This window comes from Dendrobates tinctorius, unplaced genomic scaffold, assembly GCF_039654945.1.
Source record: "Dendrobates tinctorius isolate UK_male_01 unplaced genomic scaffold, ASM3965494v1 ptg000023l, whole genome shotgun sequence".
NCBI lineage: Eukaryota > Metazoa > Chordata > Amphibia > Anura > Dendrobatidae > Dendrobates > Dendrobates tinctorius.
In genome coordinates, this window is record NW_027361691.1 from 8,170,954 (window position 1) to 8,189,997 (window position 19,044).

Genomic DNA, 19,044 nt, shown 5'->3' on the forward strand with positions numbered 1-19,044 from the left:
CCCCGTGATTGCGTTGTTGGGCAACGCTGGGAGCCGTGGCCAGAGTGGAACTGTTCAACACAGATCCTGTGGACCCCTTGTCCAGGACATTAATGCACATCTTGGTGCAGGAAAAGTTTTTCTAAATTTTTTTTCCCCTTTTATAAATTTTTTTCCGATACAATATACATAAGTCAATGTAAATAATTTTTTTCACGGTGAACTGACCATTGCAACATCATGTGACAGCGTTCCATAGTGTCAGACCTCTTACAGTAAAGAATCCATAGCCTCACTGCTTGTACAGTAAAGAATCATGTTCTGTGATGCTAGTTATCTGATGATCTGTCACCACGTCAAAAGTGTACAGTTTTTGCTGTTATTTTATCTCCCTTGAGTTTCCCTTTTTGTTGTCTGAAAATCTGCCATACAGTTAAATACGCGTCTTATGTATTCAGTGCTAATTTTAATGCTCTTTACCAAGGGGGACATGACTCACAGCATCATAATACAGAGAAGCTTAAAAGGCACGCCCCAGAGGAGCTGTGACACACCCCCTAGGTAAAGATAAGAAAAATTAGCCCTGATTAGAATGGTTCATGTCTCTGTAACGTGCTGCTGCAGTGCAGTACAGCGCAACCTCCACCAGGGGGTGCTGGTGAGGGAAGAGAGGTTGCACACACACAGAGTAGTAACACAGAGCAACAGCACAGGTGTCACAGGTAACAAAAGAGTGGTCAGACTAGCCGAAGTCAGCAACTGTCAGGAGCAGAAGTATAAAGGGAGACAGCAATTTCGTAGTCAGGGACGAGCAAGAAGTCAGGACCTACCAGGAACGTGGTATCAGAAACGTAAGACGTAACCCATAGTCAGGGTACAAGCCAGAGGGTCAGAAGCCAGTCGGAAAACGTGGTGTCTGAAATGGCAAAAAAACAGAAGCAGAGTCCAGACATCAAGCCAAGTCATACACAAGTCCAGGTAATCAGGGGCAGAAGGAACACTAAAGGAATACAGGTCAGAGGCACTAGCTTGGAAGCTTGCAGTATAGCTGACGCGGGCCCGCAGGCTGCAGAGGACTGAATAGCCCAGCCAGCTCCAGAACGAGGCAGAGGGGATCAACTCCCAAATGAGCAGTCCAAAGAGCAGACAGCAGAAAACAAACTCTGGACTGGATCATGACAGTCTCTGGACCCATATGACGGACTTTACAAATACAAAAAACTGAATACTCAGAGGAGCAACGGAAAAAATATAAGTGCAAAAACTGGGAATTCTTGACCTGGTGAGTAATCATTTTTAAACCTTCTTTCCTCTAGATTCCCCCTTGTCATCGTCACAGGCCTGGGTGTAAAAAGCAAATGTTACAGATTTCTGTACTGTCCCCTCATGTATTTGTATATTGTAATAAGATCGCCCCTAAGCCTTCATTTTTCCAAACTGATTAACCCAAAGTCTGATAACTTGTCTCCTGCAGTCACACGCTCCTTTAATAACTTTAGTCACTGTTCTCTGTCCTTCTTATGCACTGGAGTCTCTGTACACAGTATCTAAGTGTGGCCGCACCAGTGATTTGTAAAGAGGCAAAACTATATTCTTGCCATGAGCATCAATGCCTCTTAATGCATGCGATAATTTTATTTGCTTTCTCAGAAGCTGCCTGGCACTGATAACTAAAGTGGAGTTTATGGTCCACCCATACATCCACGGACTCTCTTATAGAGCAATCACACCTGTTACCTAATTGCGTGCACAAACTAAAGTAACCAAGTGCAATGACACTCACCACCACTGGGGGGCAAATTTAGAACAAAAGACACCACAGTGCAATAATCCTAATGGCCACGAGGGGCAAAAACCAAACTTTGGCACATTGCCAAAGGAAAAAAAAAGGTTACTTTGTGCATTTATCTGTCAGATCCAACCTGGATCATGACATATATACAGTAGATAACACAAAATCCACCATTCACAATAGGCGTGTCACAGCTCACCTCCTCCTGTACAATGACTCATAACACCTCTATATACAGTAGATGACACATGATCCATCATGTACAACACGTGATGTCACAGCTCACCTCCTCTTCCTGTACAATGACTGATATCATCTCTACATACAGCAGCTAATATAGGATCCACCATTCACAAAAGGTGATATCACAGCTCCCCTCCTCCCCTCCTGTAGAATGATTGAAAACACCCATGTACAGTAGGCAAATACCAGGACAATTTTTCCTTTGGTATACTTTTATCATTAATTTCTAGGCTTAATGTTCCTTTAATGACTATTGTAATTTATAGATCTAGTGCATGTTTTAGGCTGATTTTTAGGTTTGTAGACTGTGAATTTCACTAACGTTACATTACAAACTGTGCAAGAGGAATTCAGGAAGAAAATCAAATGCAGTGCGATAGGAGTGGTGCCCCAAGGTTTCGTTGTTATGCCCCAACCCTAACATATACTGTAAGCCTCACCCCAAATCACCTTTAAATAGTGCAAATAAGCTGTACTGAGAGACACGGACAGTGATGCACTTATGGATGATCGAAACTTAACTCCCTTCCGTCACAGACAATTTTCTATTTCTCCATCTTCCAAGAGTCAAAACTTTTTCATTTTTCCATAGACACATCACATAGCCGTACAAGGGCTTGTTTGTTTGCCGTACAAGCTGTAGTATTGATTTTTTTTTTTTACTAAACTTAGTATTGAAAACCAGGTAAACAGATTGAAAGTGGAGTGAAATGGTGAAGAAAATGCAATTTTGGCACTGCAGTGTCCCTCTTCACTTCTGCTGAATATACACCCAACTAACCTGATTTACAGCTCCTCAGTGTCCCTCCTCCCTGCTGCCAAATCTCTCAACTAACCTGATTGACAGCTTCTCAATGTCCCTCCTCCCTGCTGAATTCCTCGCCAACTAACCTGACTTACCGCTGCTCAGTGTCCCTCCTCCCTGCTGCTGAATCTCTTAACTAATCCAATTTACAGTTCCTCAGTGTCCCTCCTCCCTGCTGCTGAATCTCCCCCAACTAACCTGATTTACAGCTTCACTATGACCCTGCTCTCTGCTGCACAATTTCTCTCCAACTAGCCTGATTTACAGCTTCTCAGTATCTCTCCTCTCTGCTGCTGAATTCCTCCCCAACTAGCCTCATAGAATCATAGAATGGTAGAGCTGGAAGGGACCTCCTGGGCCATCTGATCCAACCCCCTGCTCAAAGCAGGATTCACTAATGATCCCAGACAGATGTCTGTCCAGCCTCTGTTTGAAGACTTCCATTGAAGGAGAACTCACCACCTCTTGTAGCAGCCTGTTCCACTCATTGATCTCCCTCACTGTCAAAAAGTCTCTTCTAATATCTAATCTGTGTCTCCTCCCATTCAGTTTCATCCCATTGCTTCTAGTCTTTCCTTGTGCAAATAAGAATAAAGATGATCCTTCTACAATGTGACAGCCCTTGAGATATTTGTAGACAGCTATTAAGTCTCCTCTCAGTCTTCTCTTTTGCAAGCTAAACATTCCCAAATCCTGTAACCTTTCCTCATAAGACAGGGTTTGCAGACCGGTCACCATTCTGGTCGCTCTTCTCTGAACTTGCTCCAGTTTGTTGATGTCTTTTTTAAAATGTGGTGCCCAAAACTGGACACAATATTCCAGATGAGGTCTGACCAAAGAGGAGTAGAGGGAAATAATGACTTCACGTGATCTAGACTGTATGCTTCTTTTAATACATCCCAGAATTGTATTTTTGCCCTCTACTCCTCTTTGGTCAGACCTCACCTGGAATACTGTGTCCAGTTTTGGGCACCACATTTTAAAAAAGACATCAACAAACTGGAGCAAGTTCAGAAAAGAGCGACCAGAATGGTGACCGGTCTGCAAACCCTGTCTTATGAGGAAAGGTTGCAGGATTTGGGAATGTTTAGTTTGCAAAAGAGAAGACTGGGAGGAGACTTAATAGCTGTCTACAAATAACTCAAGGGCTGTCACATTGTAGAAGGATCATCTTTATTCTCATTTTCACCAGGAAAGACTAGAAGCAATGGGATGAAACTGAATGGGAGGAGACACAGATTAGATATTAGAAAAAACTTTTTGACAGAGTGATCAATGAGTGGAACAGGCTGCCACGAGAGGTGGTGAGTTCTCCTTCAATAGAAGTCTTCAAACAGAGGCTGGACAGACATCTGTCTGGGATGATTTAGCGAATCCTGCTTTGAGCAGGGGGTTGGACCAGATGGCCCAGGAGGTCCCTTCTAACTCTACAATTCTATTTGCCTTTTTTTGCTGCCGCATCACACTGCTGGCTTATGTTCAGTCTGTGATCTATTAGTATACCCAAGTCTTTTTCACATGTGCTGTTGCTTAGCCCTATTCCTCCCATTATGTATATGCTTTTTCCATTTTTATTGCCCAGATGTAGCACTTTGCATTTTTCCCTGTTAAAAACCATTCTGTTAGTTGCTGCCCACTGCTCCAGTTTATTTATATCTTTTTGAATCCTCTCTCTTCTCTAGTATTAGCTATCCCTCCTAGCTTTGTGTCATCAGCAAATTTAATCAGTTTACCCTCAATTCTTTCAGGGCCCAGGACCAAGCCCTATGGTACCCGACTTGAGACATTCTTCCAACTGGATGTTCAGCCATTTACGACCACTCTTTGGGTCCAATCACTAAGCAAGTTATGAATCCGCCTAATAGTTACAGATCCTCTCCTCCTTCGGCATCAAAGGCCTTGCCCTATCCTGGATCTCCTCATACCTTTCCAACCGCACATTCAGCGTCTCCCACTCCCACACCACCTCCTCATCCCACCCTCTCTCTGTTGGAGTCCCCCAAGGCTCTCTTTTACGACCCCTACTCTTCTCAATCTATACACTTGGTCTGGGGCAACTCAAAGTCCCACGGATTCCACTACCACCTTTATGCTGATGACACTCAGATCTACCTCTCTGGCTCAGACGTCACCTCTCTGCTGTCCAGAATTCCAGAGTGTCTATCAGCCATATCCTCCTTCTTCTCCTCTCGCTTCCTCAAACTCAATGTAGACAAATCTGAACTCATCATCTTTCCTCCATCTCACAGATCTTCCTTACCCGACATAGCTATAACAATTAATGACATCACACTTTCCCCAGTACCCGACGTCCGCTGCCTCGGAGTAACCTTTGACTCTTCCCTGTCCTTCAAACCGAACATCCAAGCTCTTTCTACCTCCTGTCGCCTCCAGCTCAAAAATATTTCCAGAAGCCGTCCTTTCCTCAACCCTCAATCTACTAAAATGCTTGTGCATGCCCTCATCATCTCCCGCCTCGACTACTGCAACATCATTTTCTGTGGTCTCCCTGCTAACACCCTCGCACCTCTCCAGTCCATCCTTAACTCTGCCGCCCGACTAATTCATCTCTCTCTTCGCTACTCCTCCGCTTCTCCCCTCTGCAAATCTCTTCACTGGCTCCCATTCCCTCAGCGTATCCAGTTCAAATTACTAATACTGACTTACAAGACCATCTATAACCTGTCTCCCCCATATGTCTCTGAACTAATCTCCCGATACCTTCCCTCACGTAATCTCCGGTCCTCCCAAGACCTCCTTCTCTCCTCCACACTTATTCGCTCCTCACCCAACCGCCTCCAAGACTTTTCCCGAATAGCCCCTATTCTCTGGAATTCTTTGCCCCAACAAGTCCGACTATCAACCACATTTGGATCCTTCAGACGGAACCTGAAAACCCACCTCTTCAAGAAAGCCTACAGCCTGCAATGACCCCGCTACCTCCTTCTCTCTCACCACTACCGGTGATATCACCTCAACCAACACCGGAACTGCTGCAACCCACCAACCTACTGTCTCCTTCCCCACCATCCTGTAGCATGTAAGCCTGAAAGAGCAGGGTCCTCTCTCCCCTCTGTATCAGTCTGTCATTGTTAGTTTGTTTACTGTAAGTGATATCTGTAATTTGTATGTAACCCCTTCTCATGTACAGCACCGTGGAATCAATGGTGCTATATAAATAAATAATAATAATAGTTGCCTTGTCCATTCCATACTTTTTTCAATAAGGATGGTGTGAGATACTTTGTCAATTGCTTTGCTGAAGTCAAGATATACATATATCTATATATGTTGGCACTATAGAAATAAAATTATTATTATATCTACTGCATTTCCCTGATCCACCCAGTCAGTGATTCTGTCATATAAGGAGATAAAATTAGTCTGACATGACTTAGTTACAAACCCAAGCTGATTCTGGTTAATCACTTTATTCTTATCCAGGTACTTACATACATGTTGTTTAATAATTTGTTCAAAGATCTTTCCTGGTACAGAGGTCAGACTCACCGGCTTATAGTTCCCTGGGTCCACCTTCTTCCCCTTTTTGAACGTAGGAACAACATTTGCTCTTCTCCAGTCTTCTGGGACTTCTCCTGATCTCCAAGAATTTTCAAAGATTTACAGCCCCTCAGTGTCCCTTGCCGCTGAACCTCTTAACTATTCTGATATACAGTTCCTCAGTATCGCTCCTCCCAGCAGCTGAATCTTCCCCCAACTAACCTGATTGACAGCTCCTTAGTGTCCCTCCTCCCTGCTGCTGCATTTTCACCCACCTAACATGAGTAGAGACAGAATACACTTGGACTCATGAGCTCTTATTCTTTAGCCAGACTTCTAAAATGCTAATTTTAATATGAGGACTATACAGCCCTTCTGACATCGCTTTCCACAGTATGTACATCAATCTTAACAGGTTCACGCGATCTATTTAATAATGTATTACAATTAAATTATGAAATCTACTGACAGATCAACATTCAGCCTTAAAATGTGGGTCATAAACCCTTTTGATTTTTTTTAATCACCTATCTATAGCCAAGACTGATGGGAAGCAAGAAGCTTCTCAAGGCCCTGAAGTCGTCTTGTGTACTGAAGCTCATAATCGCAGATCATATAATGCATCTTTGTCCTTTTATATCAGATAATAAAATGCTGATGGCGGTAATTAAACGAAAAAGTGTTTCTATTTCTTCCTTCTCACGTGTATAAATCTGGTTTTTATGGCATTTACCATAGAAAATAATTAACTAATTGAGTTGTCAGTACCAATATGAGGGAAGATAAACCAACATCAAGGAAGTCACTGAACATTCGGGACTTTGAATTCTATTACTGGGAAAAAAAACTAATTAGTCCAATAGGCCGTATATGCTTCCCTAGTATGGAAGGGGAGAATTATCATCTAGATTTGCTTTCTCGGCCCAAAAATCCACTGCAAAGAAAGGCACTTGGTCTGGAGGACCATTTGTTAGATGTTGACCAAATCACATACAGTATAAGGGCAACATGTAATACCATATTTCTCCAGCAGTGGCCACTGCAGCTTTTCCCTACAATAACTGCTCTTGATCTGCGGCGATCAGCTGATTGTCAGTGGGAATTTATTCAAAGAAAAGATTGCCCAGATACCAAAAGTCATATTAAGCATTGTTTTACCATTGATTACTTCAAGATGAAGACTTTTTACATATTGGGGATCTGCATTTGATACAACTCTCTAATCTGCACTATATGGACAAAAGTATATGCCTCCTTCCACATTACACTACAGGAGATTTTCTGTCTTCCCATTTTACACCTATAGACATTAATATGGAGTCGGCCCCTTTACAGCTGTAACAACTTCAATCTTCTTTAAAGGATTTCGGAAGCCAGTGTGGGAATTTTTGCACAGTCATTCAAAACTGCATTTGTGAGGAGGTTGTTATGTTTTAAGAAGCTGAAGGCGGGACAGAATATTATCTGAACGGGAACGGGTCGGCATTGGAACTAAGGGCCCAATGCCGACCCCTGAAAAAAACAAGCCCATAGCATTATCTCTCCCGATAGAGATCATGCTCATTAAATTTCACTATCTGACTTTTTTGATTTTATTATATATTTTGTTAATATTTCAGGAGCAAAACAGCCACTAGAGTAGTCTGGCACCAACTTTTTCCACTCTTCCCATTGAAAACACATGCACACTTAGCCAAACCGAGCATGCATGCATAAAAAATGAAAACGGCCGAACATTTATCTAAAGTATATGGGCAACACTTAGAGGCATCAGTGGTAAATGTTCACCTATCTGATGGCCAGGAGCGAACAGCAGTGACTGAAACAGCCAGTAATATCTTAAATTGGTGTATAGCTGCCTTAAAGGGGTTGTTCATCTTCGCAGACATTTTTTCATGCAAATTTGATGTGGTTTATGAGCATAAATCAGCTGAGAATAGCTCAGAAAAGAAAAAAAAAAGGGATATAAACTTTTCTATTTTTAGCCCCAAATACGTGCACATAAGTAAAAAAAAAAAAATTGTCCCCAAAGAATCCAATGTGCCCTGAGGAGGACCGAACCTCCTTGCCCTTAAAGTCAGTAGGAGTAACCATGCTCCAATAATGACAACCTCGGAATGGGATGTAAAGATTTTTTTTTTTTTTTAAACAAGGATATAGATGTAGTGAAACTTTGTAGAAAAGTTTTATGCCAAGTCATCAAATACCAAGAATTGCATTTTTGAAGGCAGCAAAAAAAAAACAAAAAAAACCTCTATCAAAATTGCTGAAATAATCATACTTCTAGATAAAGAGGAACAAGCCGCTCCTTTCTCCACTGCAGTAACAGGAAGGACAGCAGCCGACTCAGCACAAAGACACAGCACGTGGAATACTGCACGTGCCGCTGGCCTGTCCGACGCTGGCCAGAACAGGTGATCCGGACAGCTTCTGAGCAGCGCTTGTAGTCCACATAGCCAACAACTCGCAAGCGCATGCTCCTTGCTAAGGAGACCTGCCATCGCTGATAAAAACGCAGAAGTGGCCGGTAACCTACGCAAACAGCATAGCAGCAGAGTAATCTGAAGACTTGAAATTGAAAAGTTGCTTGTTTTCACAAGCACTTTGTAATTTTAAGCCATTAATGAACGGGAGATAACCCCTTTAAGGATCATCCATCAGTATCAAAGATCTGGACGATCCCTTTAAGTGCCAAGATTGTGTGTGCAAACTCACCTACATTTCTTGCAACTATAGGGGACGTGAATCGGCACATGGCTCATGGAGCTGGGAATAAACAGGTTCTTAGCGAAAAAGGAGACCATAATGGTGGGGTGGGGGGGGACTCATTTTGATTTTTGCTAAAAAGACCCTGACTTGTCACTTCCTTCCTCTCGTACAGGAAGAATATATTATATTATATATTTTTATATATCTTCAAAAAAGGTAATCAGGCGATTCACACTTCCAGGCTTCTGGGGTGAGAAGTGCCGATGACGCAAATCAACATCGGCACTTCCCTTCCAGGTATGGCAAAGTAAAAAGAGCGTGGAGATCTACCAGTCACCCAAACCCCAACTTATTTCCCTGGAGGGAGACTGAACCCATTCATTCTCAAAGTTGCTTGTGTTGACGTTATTGTTGTATAACTACAGGAGTGAAGAGATTGTAACCATACCTAAGCCTTGGGGACTAAGGCTGGTTTCACACTTGCGTTTTTTTGCGTTGTATTTTAGCGCTAAAAAACGCATGCGCTTTTTTTTCCTATATTTTGCATGGGATGCGCTTATATGCGCATACACATGCGTTTGTATGCGTTTTTACGCGCATGCGGTTTTTCGTGGTGTGCGCTTGGGCACACATAATGCATCCTGTTGCATTTTTTGGGCGTCCGACTTGCCTCAAAAAAACGCATGTGCGCGCAATGCGTTTTTTTTACAGCAAGACACCCATTATAAGTCTATGGGTGCGCATATGTGCGCATTGGTATGCTCATGTATGCGTTTTTTTGCGCATGCGTTTTTTTGTTGACCATTGGTTAGACAATGGAAATTAGGGGTTTGGGTTAGAGTTAGGGTTAGTTAAGGGGGTTTAGGGTTAGGGTTTGGGTTAGGGTTAGTATGGTTTGGTTAAGGGTTAGGGTTTAGGGTTAGTATGGTTTGGTTTAGGGTTAGGGTTAGTATGGTTTGGTTAAGGGTTAGGGTTAGGGTCAGGGTCAGGGTTAGGGTTAGTAAAGTCATGGTTTGGGTTAGTGTGAGGGGCCAAATAATGTTGGAAAAAACCGCAAACGCGGTAAAAACGCACTAAAAACGCATACAAACGCATAAAAACGCTGCGTTTTTTTCATGCATGCTCATAAAAATGCTTGAAAAAAACGCAGCACTTGTATGTGTTTTTTCCATGCGTTTTTTTGCAGGAAAAACGCGCTGCAAAACAAAAGCAAGTGTGAAAGTAGTCTAAGGCTGGAGTCACACTAACCTGCGCAAAATACGGTCAGTATTTTACATGCGTAATACGGATGACAGACCCCTAAATAGTGCTCCGTATGTCATCCGTAATCAAGGTGTGGTCGTGTATTTTGCGCATGTCAGCATCCGTATGTAATCCGTATGGCATCCGTATGGTGAGATTTTCTCGCCGCCTTGCAAAATGGACATATAATGGAGCCCTATGACAGGGTTTCTAAAGACACCTGGTGCGTATTTCTCGCAAGTCACATGTGTGGTCCGTGTGTAATCCGTATTTTTTGCGCACCCATAGACTTGCATTGGCGTACTACGGGCGTAGTACGCTGACAATTGCAGCATGCTGCGAGTGGCACGGAGCGTAGGATACTGAGGATAAATATATGCCTGGTGCGAGTGACCCCATAGAGAATCATTGGTCTGTGTCTAATGCGTGCTTTTTGCGCCTCTCACTCTCCCGTATTCCTCGCCAGTGTGACTCCGGCCTAAGGGTGCCGCTCTGCCGAATAACAGCACACCATCAGGTTTTGCTCTGATATTTAGGAATGGCTATTTATGCAGTTCGCTACCATACCATCTAATAAGGCTCCATACTTTCAGCTATAGGAATGTCTTTCCTGATGTACGAGATTCCCGGCATTGCTATAATAGCAGCTCACGCTCCAGGCATGTGTACAGTGTAAACTTACTGCAAGGAAACTTCTCCTCTCAAGGACATAGTGTGAGTGTTAATTACTCCAGGCCAAAGTCAGGGTGAGGAAAAAAAAATTAGTTATGACCCCGTGTGTGGGGTCCACGCGAGAGCAGAACGATCTGGACTTCACATATCACAAAACTCAACACCCCAACCTAAAACAATGTTTTGACAGATCACAGGGACGTGTCATGTTATAATCCTGTGTCTAGGGAATAACCCTGTAAAAGACAAATGGATCCATTGGGGCTGATCTACATGACCCCCAAATTCGGTTTATTTTGTGTCTTTGCGACACATTTATTACATGTTTTATGGAAACTTGACAAGGGTGGAAAAAAGGTTGTGTTCGAAATCGCGATCCCATCCTCCGAAACTGCACCAAAAAGTGTTGTAATTTTGTGGACCAAAGTAAATCAACTAAAAAAATGGTATAAATATAGCGTGCACCAGATTTATCAACTAGGATAACACAAATGTGGTGTACATTAAGAATGTCTAGTTTAAATTTGAGCTGTTAAATTTATTACAAGCTCCTCAGGGGCGGAGCAAGACATTGGGAATTTTTCATTGGAGGATTTTGAATTATTGCATCATGCTTCACCCTTAAGGGTCTAGAATAAGCAAATCACATCAGTTTTGTCCAGAGATGGAAAACTAGTGAATGATTAAATTCCTCATCAATTGTTAGGATTTCTGTGAATAGCAACACAATTAAATATAGAGGCTTAAAACAGTCTCTGAGCTAAATACTGCAATCTATCCATGAGTATCGATAAGAAGTAAGACACCATCAATAGAGATTGATCTGGCAAAATATACCTACAGGCGCTGACTTACCTTATTGAGGTGTGGGTTTCTGGTAATATCATAGCCCCTCTTTTTGATGGTTGGAGTCTTGGGCGGATGCACAGCAGCAGGCCCCGAGTGGCACACTCTCACCATCTCCCATATAGCTCGGTGAGGATCTCGGACAAGGGGAAACATCGATCCTGTTTTCAGGACGCACCTGGAGACTCGGCTTCCGATGGACATTGTGTGTCTAGTGATCAGGCTGTTCATATTTTATCTGAAAAAAAAAGAAAAATATAAAAAATAACTCTTCTAGATGAGTCATAGAACATCAATGATTCTGCCCTTCCTTTTTACAAACTGTAGATCGGAATAGGCTGAAAGGCAACTGGCTACAGCAGGAGCTCTCCTCCAAGGTCTCTAAAGGCTCAGGAGTAAGTAGAAAATACTGAAGACTAGCAGACACGGGGGACAAGTAGTCATTCTACTGCAGAAGCCAAGGGAACCCCCCTCCAGCATTCCTGGACCCTTCACTCTTTCTAAGGGGCCACTGGCAGCAAGAGCTGCTCCTATGGCACAGAAAAGTATGCAATCTGCTAGAGAAGAGCTGAAAACTGCAGCGGTGACATCACTTCTACAGCGCCAGGTCGATGGTCAACACAACTGAGATCAGTGACTGGTTATGTGCGATGTTCACATCATACATCAGGACAGACGCAGCGGTGGTGAGCCAGCGCTCTGCCCAGGGAGGGCAAGTACCTGTCGAGTTTGTAATTTTACACAGTTAGAGACCCACCTTATTAAAAGTGGACAAACTCTTTAAATCTAAAAATCAGACACGTTGCAAATTTTCCCAATGGCCACTAGGCCTTACTGTAGATTCATGCATTAGCTGTTCTGTACAGATAACATGTCAGCCGCCTCATTGGTATAGCAGCAATACACCCACCCCACACTGTAGATCTAAAATCATTGTCCAGTTTACAAAACTCATTTTCATACACCCTATTGGAAAATTCTGAACAGAAAGGAGGTCATCTGTTTCTGATCCTCATCTCTGGGTCTGAGCAGATACAAGGAGCATCTCTCTTTCCGGGGGGAATTATCCTGTCCAATACTACACAGACAGCCCATCGATTTAAACAGAGACTGCAATACTTTATTTCTCCTGCGGAGGTGCTACAGGAAAATTAAACACTTACAACCAGATTTTCCCACAGATTACAGTCAATAGGTGGAAATACCAGTAGGTGGAAACCTGTGATCAGCTGATTATCAACGGACCTTTTTAACAAGGGATCATGGGATTGTTGAATGTGAAGAACAAGAACATTTGCCCATTTTACCCAAAGAAAAAATGTTAAAATAAAAAAGCTATCAGCTTTTGTTTGTACAAGTAGGAATAGCTGTTATGTCTGAGTGAGCATTGTCCATGCAGATAAGTACTGGAGGCTCACTGAAGACTGAGCTAGATAAGAGTCTTCGGAGGATATTCTCACACTTCTGGACTCTTATGAAGTTCTCTGAAGAAAGGGCTGATATTGGGATTATTGATCCATGTCCAACCCTAATAATCAGACACAAGGACTGCGCTCTGGTATAGGAGTCTATACATCCTAGTGTTTACCAAGAGGCATCTGGCCTAAATTAACAAACCAAAGCGGCTCAAGACTCAATAGATGGCTGTCGGCCAAAGGATGGTTCAACCGATTGTTTGGCCAGCAGCTATTTCACCTGACTCTCCCGTACACAGTAACGCTCGCTTGGCCAAAGGCAACGAGAGCGCCACTGACGTACTCCTCTAGCAGCAGCCTATCTCTAGAGAAAAAAATAAGGATTGACAGCCCGAAATCGGGCATGCTGTCAGGAGGTCCCACACACATATTAGACTGTCGGCCAAATCCACCGATATCGGCCAACAGAAGTCTGGTTGCGGCCTTCTCCCCTTTCTCTGTTGAAAACGCTCAAGTGGGTCGAGCACTTATAGGTAAGGGAGAATTAAGTGAGATACCCGTCTGCAGAACAAATGTTTGGCCGACAGCCCCGACTGGTCCTTAGTCCAGTTGCAGTAATTTTCCGCTTGGATTTGCTGCGGTTTCAAATCCGCAGAAAGAATTGACTTGTCACTTCTTTCTTCGGATTCCGCTGCGGTTTGCCACCTGCTCCATTGTAGAGGTGTGAAACCACAGGGCAAAACCGCAGGCTAATCTGCAGATAAACCGCAGGTCTTTTGACCAGCGGATTTACCTGCGGATTTTGCTAAATCCGCGCGGAAAAATCCGCAGATAATTTCGCAGCGTAGGCTTACCTACTACAACTGCAACAACCAGACCCCTCACGGGCTTTACTGGTCCTCACTTTCAACACGAAATATTATGGTCAAACATGTCGTAAACATCTCGGTATGAAAGCAGTGTGCTACTTTTACAGAGTAACCCGAATGGATACACCTTGTCGCACTCGGATGGCTTTTATGCGTTTTTGAGCAAAATAGTGTCAACTAAGTACCCTACATTATTTACATGTATTATTTGATTCACATACTTACTGCAGGATATATGCTCTTTTTTTTATCTTAGGTCCTGTCTGCGAAATGGCAACAGTGTGAACGCACTCCTACACATTGCACTTATACAAACAGGTGTACGGACCCATTTTTTCAGTTTTTCTAAAGTGCTACTTTGCAGATAAATATAATTTAGGCATTAGTCATTCATTTTTAATCAGTGTAATGGATCAGATTTGCCGCCATTTTTGGTCCTTGTGTCCCTTTTTTTTTTTACACTATCCGCGTGGTGTCCTTATATTCTTATGTGCAAAAAAAAATAAAATATTTTTTTAGCTGTTTTGTTCCATTTAACACTAAAAATACAGGCAGCACTTGGATAACATCCGTGTAATGTCCATTTTTTTTCACGGATTATTTGATATGAATGAAAGCGAGTGTGATCCATGACGGATTCTTCTTTAGAATTTTTTTTTTTCCATTGTGGACACAAGGTCTGAAAAAAAAAAAACTAATAAACAACACAAACATGTGAACAGCCCCCCATAGACTTTAATGGGTATGTGTTCTATCTGTGGAAATCACGTACGTGAAAAACGGACCTCGGTGTAAGACCTTATCTGGAGCCGTTTTACAAAATTGTCCACAACCGGCGGTAACAAATAAAATTTGCACAATTGCCAGCACAAACTGAGGACGATTTTTAGAAAAGAAGGTTGCAAAAAATGACGAATGTAATCTGTATATGTAAAGCTGAGTGTATGTGTGTGTATGTATTAAGCCACGCCCACTCCTCATAGCCCCACCCACTGGTGGGTGGAGAGCTGGGATGCAGAGGGGAAGTACGGGATGTGGTTGAAGAGCAGATGAAGAGCGGGGCTGCGGAGGTATTGAGCGGGATGGCGCATGGAGAGCGGGGCTGCGGAGGGAGAGAGGACGGCGAGTGGAGAGCGGGGCTGCGGAGGGAGAGAGGACGGCGAGTATAGAGCGGGGCTGCGGAGGGAGAGAGCGGGATGGCGCATGGAGAGCGGGGCTGCGGAGGGAGAGAGGACGGCGAGTGGGGAGCGGGGCTGCGGAGGGAGAGAGGACGGCGAGTATAGAGCGGGGCTGCGGAGGGAGAGAGCGGGATGGCGCATGGAGAGCGGGGCTGCGGAGGGAGAGAGGACGGCGAGTGGAGAGCGGGGCTGCGGAGGGAGAGAGGACGGCGAGTATAGAGCGGGGCTGCGGAGGGAGAGAGCGGGATGGCGCATGGAGAGCGGGGCTGCGGAGGGAGAGAGGACGGCAAGTGGAGAGCGGGGCTGCGGAGGGAGAGAGCGGGACAGCAGTTAGTTACTATGCCCGGGCAACGTCGGGCTCTTCAGCTAGTAAAAAATAAATGAAGATTAGCATTTTCTGTGAGCAATAATCCTCAATATTTCATGTTCCAGATCACACAATAATCTGCAATATTTCTCCCCTCGATCGATGGCCGGGACCGTCGGCCTTTTATGACCTCTGTATGTGTGAATTGTCCTTGATTTTTATCTCCGCCGTGGAGTAAACATTTCATACAAAGATTAGCTGTGTACATAATCCAGCAATACAGCCCAGCGACGTCTCCATGACAACCAGACGCCACCAGGTCCGGACGGCAGCCCTCGCCCCATGCTGGATGCCGGTAGCCCACAATACAGGCCACTACGGATAGATTTTCATCCATAAACATGTGAAGGCAAAAAAAAACCTTTTCGATATGAACCTTCCAACCCCCAAAACATATTTTACATCTTAAGTTTTGTCATAATACAAAGAAGTAGGATATTATAAGACTTACTGTACATTATACATGGAGATCCCCTTTAAGGAGAGTATGCATGCTGAGGCTGCCAAAATTTTATGATTTACACTATACATGGAGATCCCCTTTAAAGAGGGTCACCATATAATGATGGAAACCACGCCCCCACACGTGGCAGCCAATGGCAATTGCTATTTTGAAGATCATGCTTCAGTTTTAGCAGCAACATTACGTAGCTATTAGTTAAAGGGTGTGGGGGTGTGGATACCGCTTAGAGGTGTGTGGCCTTATCCAATATCTCATTAATAACTCATGATGATTTAAAGAGATACACACACAAGTCAATACGGTGCTTTCAGGAGCAAATAAGTCCTTTAGTTGTCGTCTATTATCTAATTATATAATTGCCTTGTAATGTTTTAATTTCCTGTTCTGTCCAGATGTCACCGTATCCCAGAATTCCAAGCAGAGGAAGTTCACTGACCGCCATATTGGGACACCCAAGTGATGGGTGTCTCAATATGGAAACTGCTGCAATTACCTACGTATTACGCGGTACCACCAGCAGAACACCATTGCACCACACACACACTCTATACGCCGTACGCACCACACACACTCACGTAGCCTCTTGCGCAGTACTACCAGCGGAACACAGTCGCACTGCACCTACGCAAATTCCGCGCAGTGAATCATTCGACTGATCCCGGCGGCAGATGTGCGACGTGTCTACAGGCAGAGAAAGCCGGTCACATTAAAGGGGTTTTCCCACGAACTAAAGTTAATTTTAAAAGTTGTCTGTGTCTGACGTTTACGGAGCATACCACATCTCCTGGGCGGGGGAGGAAGCAAAAGACAATACTGACATTACAGCAGGGGATCACAGAGGATTCATTTTGTGAGGTAAAATATTTCACTGACTGTTTTTAAATAATATTTTACCTCACAAAATGTATCCTCTGTGATCCCCTGCTGTAATGTCAGTATTGTCTTTTGCTTCCTCCCCTGCCCAGGAGCTGTCGTATGTTCTGTACACGGTCAGACACAGGGGTGAGAGAGACAGAGCACAGGGGGGAGACAGCTCAAACGGGACAGCACATGAGGGGAGAACACAGCACAGGAAGGAGAGAGACAGCAGACAAGGGGGAGAGCACATGGGGCAGACAGGTCAAAGAGAGCACAGACGGGAGAAGTCAGCACATGGGGAAAGAGAGAGTGGATAGGTGGGTGAGCACATGGGGGGAGAGATTCTCATCGCTGCAAAGCCTGACACCATCGTGACATTACCGCCATCCCGATGCCATAGCATCAGGCAGCCATCTAGTGTGTAGATATATATACACACACATCAATTCTGATATTATAGATATAACATTATACCTTCCACAGAGGTTGTCACTCAGCTTTCCAAGTATCCCGAGTAACAAAGTTATCTACTTAATGTTTCTTTCCAAGACTGTAGAGTGACAACCCCTGCAGGTGCTATAATGGCAGCCATATTGGTTGTCACCGCCCTCTCCTCTACCTTTCCCCAAAACAGGTATAACTGTAAAACCGCAATAATAATTATCGGCAACTTTAAATAAACAAAACAAAAAACGATTTTTTTTTACGATCTTTTTAAAAGGTTTTGCCGCATTGCTGCAGGAACTCGGGGAGGTTGTGGGTAAACGGGGGTCCATATGTGACCGTCCCTTTAAGATGTCTTAAAGTACTAAGAAAAAAAAAATAATCAACTGCGGCTTTGCAATGTGATTAAAGATTCCATAGGCGCAGAACCGGGATGATCTGACGAAACATCTGCAAGGGTCTGCCGGAGACGAGACCCCTCGTAAACAAGATACTTAAGCCTGCGCCTGTAAACCGGGGCCTCTGCAAATAACACACGGACAGACATATATACCATGGCGTAAGTCGCCGGCGCTAAATATAGCCTGATGTGTGATTATAAGGCAGGAAATCATCAATTATCTGAAATCCGATCTTGGACGGTCGTGGCGTGCAAGGGTTTTAAACATGAAAAGCGACATTCACTTCTGTCAAAATCCCAAAATATTCCAAATACTCCTTCCCCCCCTACCAAGAAGCCATACATGTATCAACCTGCACAACCATTATACACATTGCATTCACCTACTGCTAGGAAAGCACCAGGACACAATGTATCCCTGCAAGACAAAGCCCTGCAGACATGTCCGCCCTTTTGTATCCTTTACCTCCAGGCTCCCTGTAAGGACCAGCAGCAGCTGCACTCGGCACGGCAGGAGTTAATGCACTGCTCTGTATCAGGATACAGACAAGGAGGCTTCTTTTTTTTTTTTTTCAAACAACTTTATTGAGTAGAGCAGAGCATGAACAATCCATTCTAACACTACAGCCTTTTTATTTTTATATTCGCCCTTTCACCATATTTTATACTCCATTTCTCCCATAGACGTGGCCGTATGACGAATTTCCTTTTTTTTTTTACGTGATGTTTTATAATTTTTAACGACATCATTTATTTTACCATAGGGTGTACTCACTAGTAATCTCCTCTGATTATTGCAATTTATAGTATTTGATGCAGTTTTTTTATGGGTGGTTTTTTATTTGGATTCCTGCAACTTAAATCTATAATTCCATTTTTTACATGCATTTTTTTCAAGCTTCTCACAGACTCCTATATGGAAAAAAAATGCACTAAAAACGCAGTTCTGAGACCTGTAACTTTATTTTTAAATTTTCCTCGTTTTTTTTTTTCTATTGGCGAACTGGAATGAACTGAGGGACATTCGAAGTTTTGATTGCTTTTTGTGAAAACACACACACACATCTCTATATATAAAATTGAATGTGTGTGTGTGTGTGTGTGTGTGTATCACCAACCAATCACGAAGCATCTTTCATTTCACCAGAGCAGTTTAAAAGAAGCTGAGCTGTGATTGGTTGCTATGAGCAACATTTTTCCCACTCCAGAAAACACCTCAGCAGACACTGACATGGTGAGAGAAATCTAGCATCCCCGGGAA

At 43.6% G+C, this 19,044-nt stretch overlaps 1 protein-coding gene across 2 annotated transcripts in view; it reads right to left on the reverse strand.

Moving 5' to 3' along the window:
* Positions 1-18,361, reverse strand: part of ME3 (malic enzyme 3) — a 241,663-nt gene extending 223,302 nt beyond the window's left edge. Inside the window, exons 1-2 of one of the 2 annotated variants that reach the window (XM_073569246.1) lie at positions 18,250-18,361; positions 11,799-12,027 (exon numbers count right to left, since the gene is read on the reverse strand). In XM_073569246.1, the coding sequence (XP_073425347.1) occupies positions 11,799-12,020 (222 nt within the window). In that variant the 5' untranslated portion in view covers positions 12,021-12,027; positions 18,250-18,361. Of the gene's footprint in view, positions 1-6,329; positions 7,289-11,798; positions 12,028-18,249 lie in introns of those variants that run through there. The other variant, XM_073569247.1, reaches the window with a different exon arrangement.
* Between the last annotated feature and the right edge of the window lie 683 nt (positions 18,362-19,044).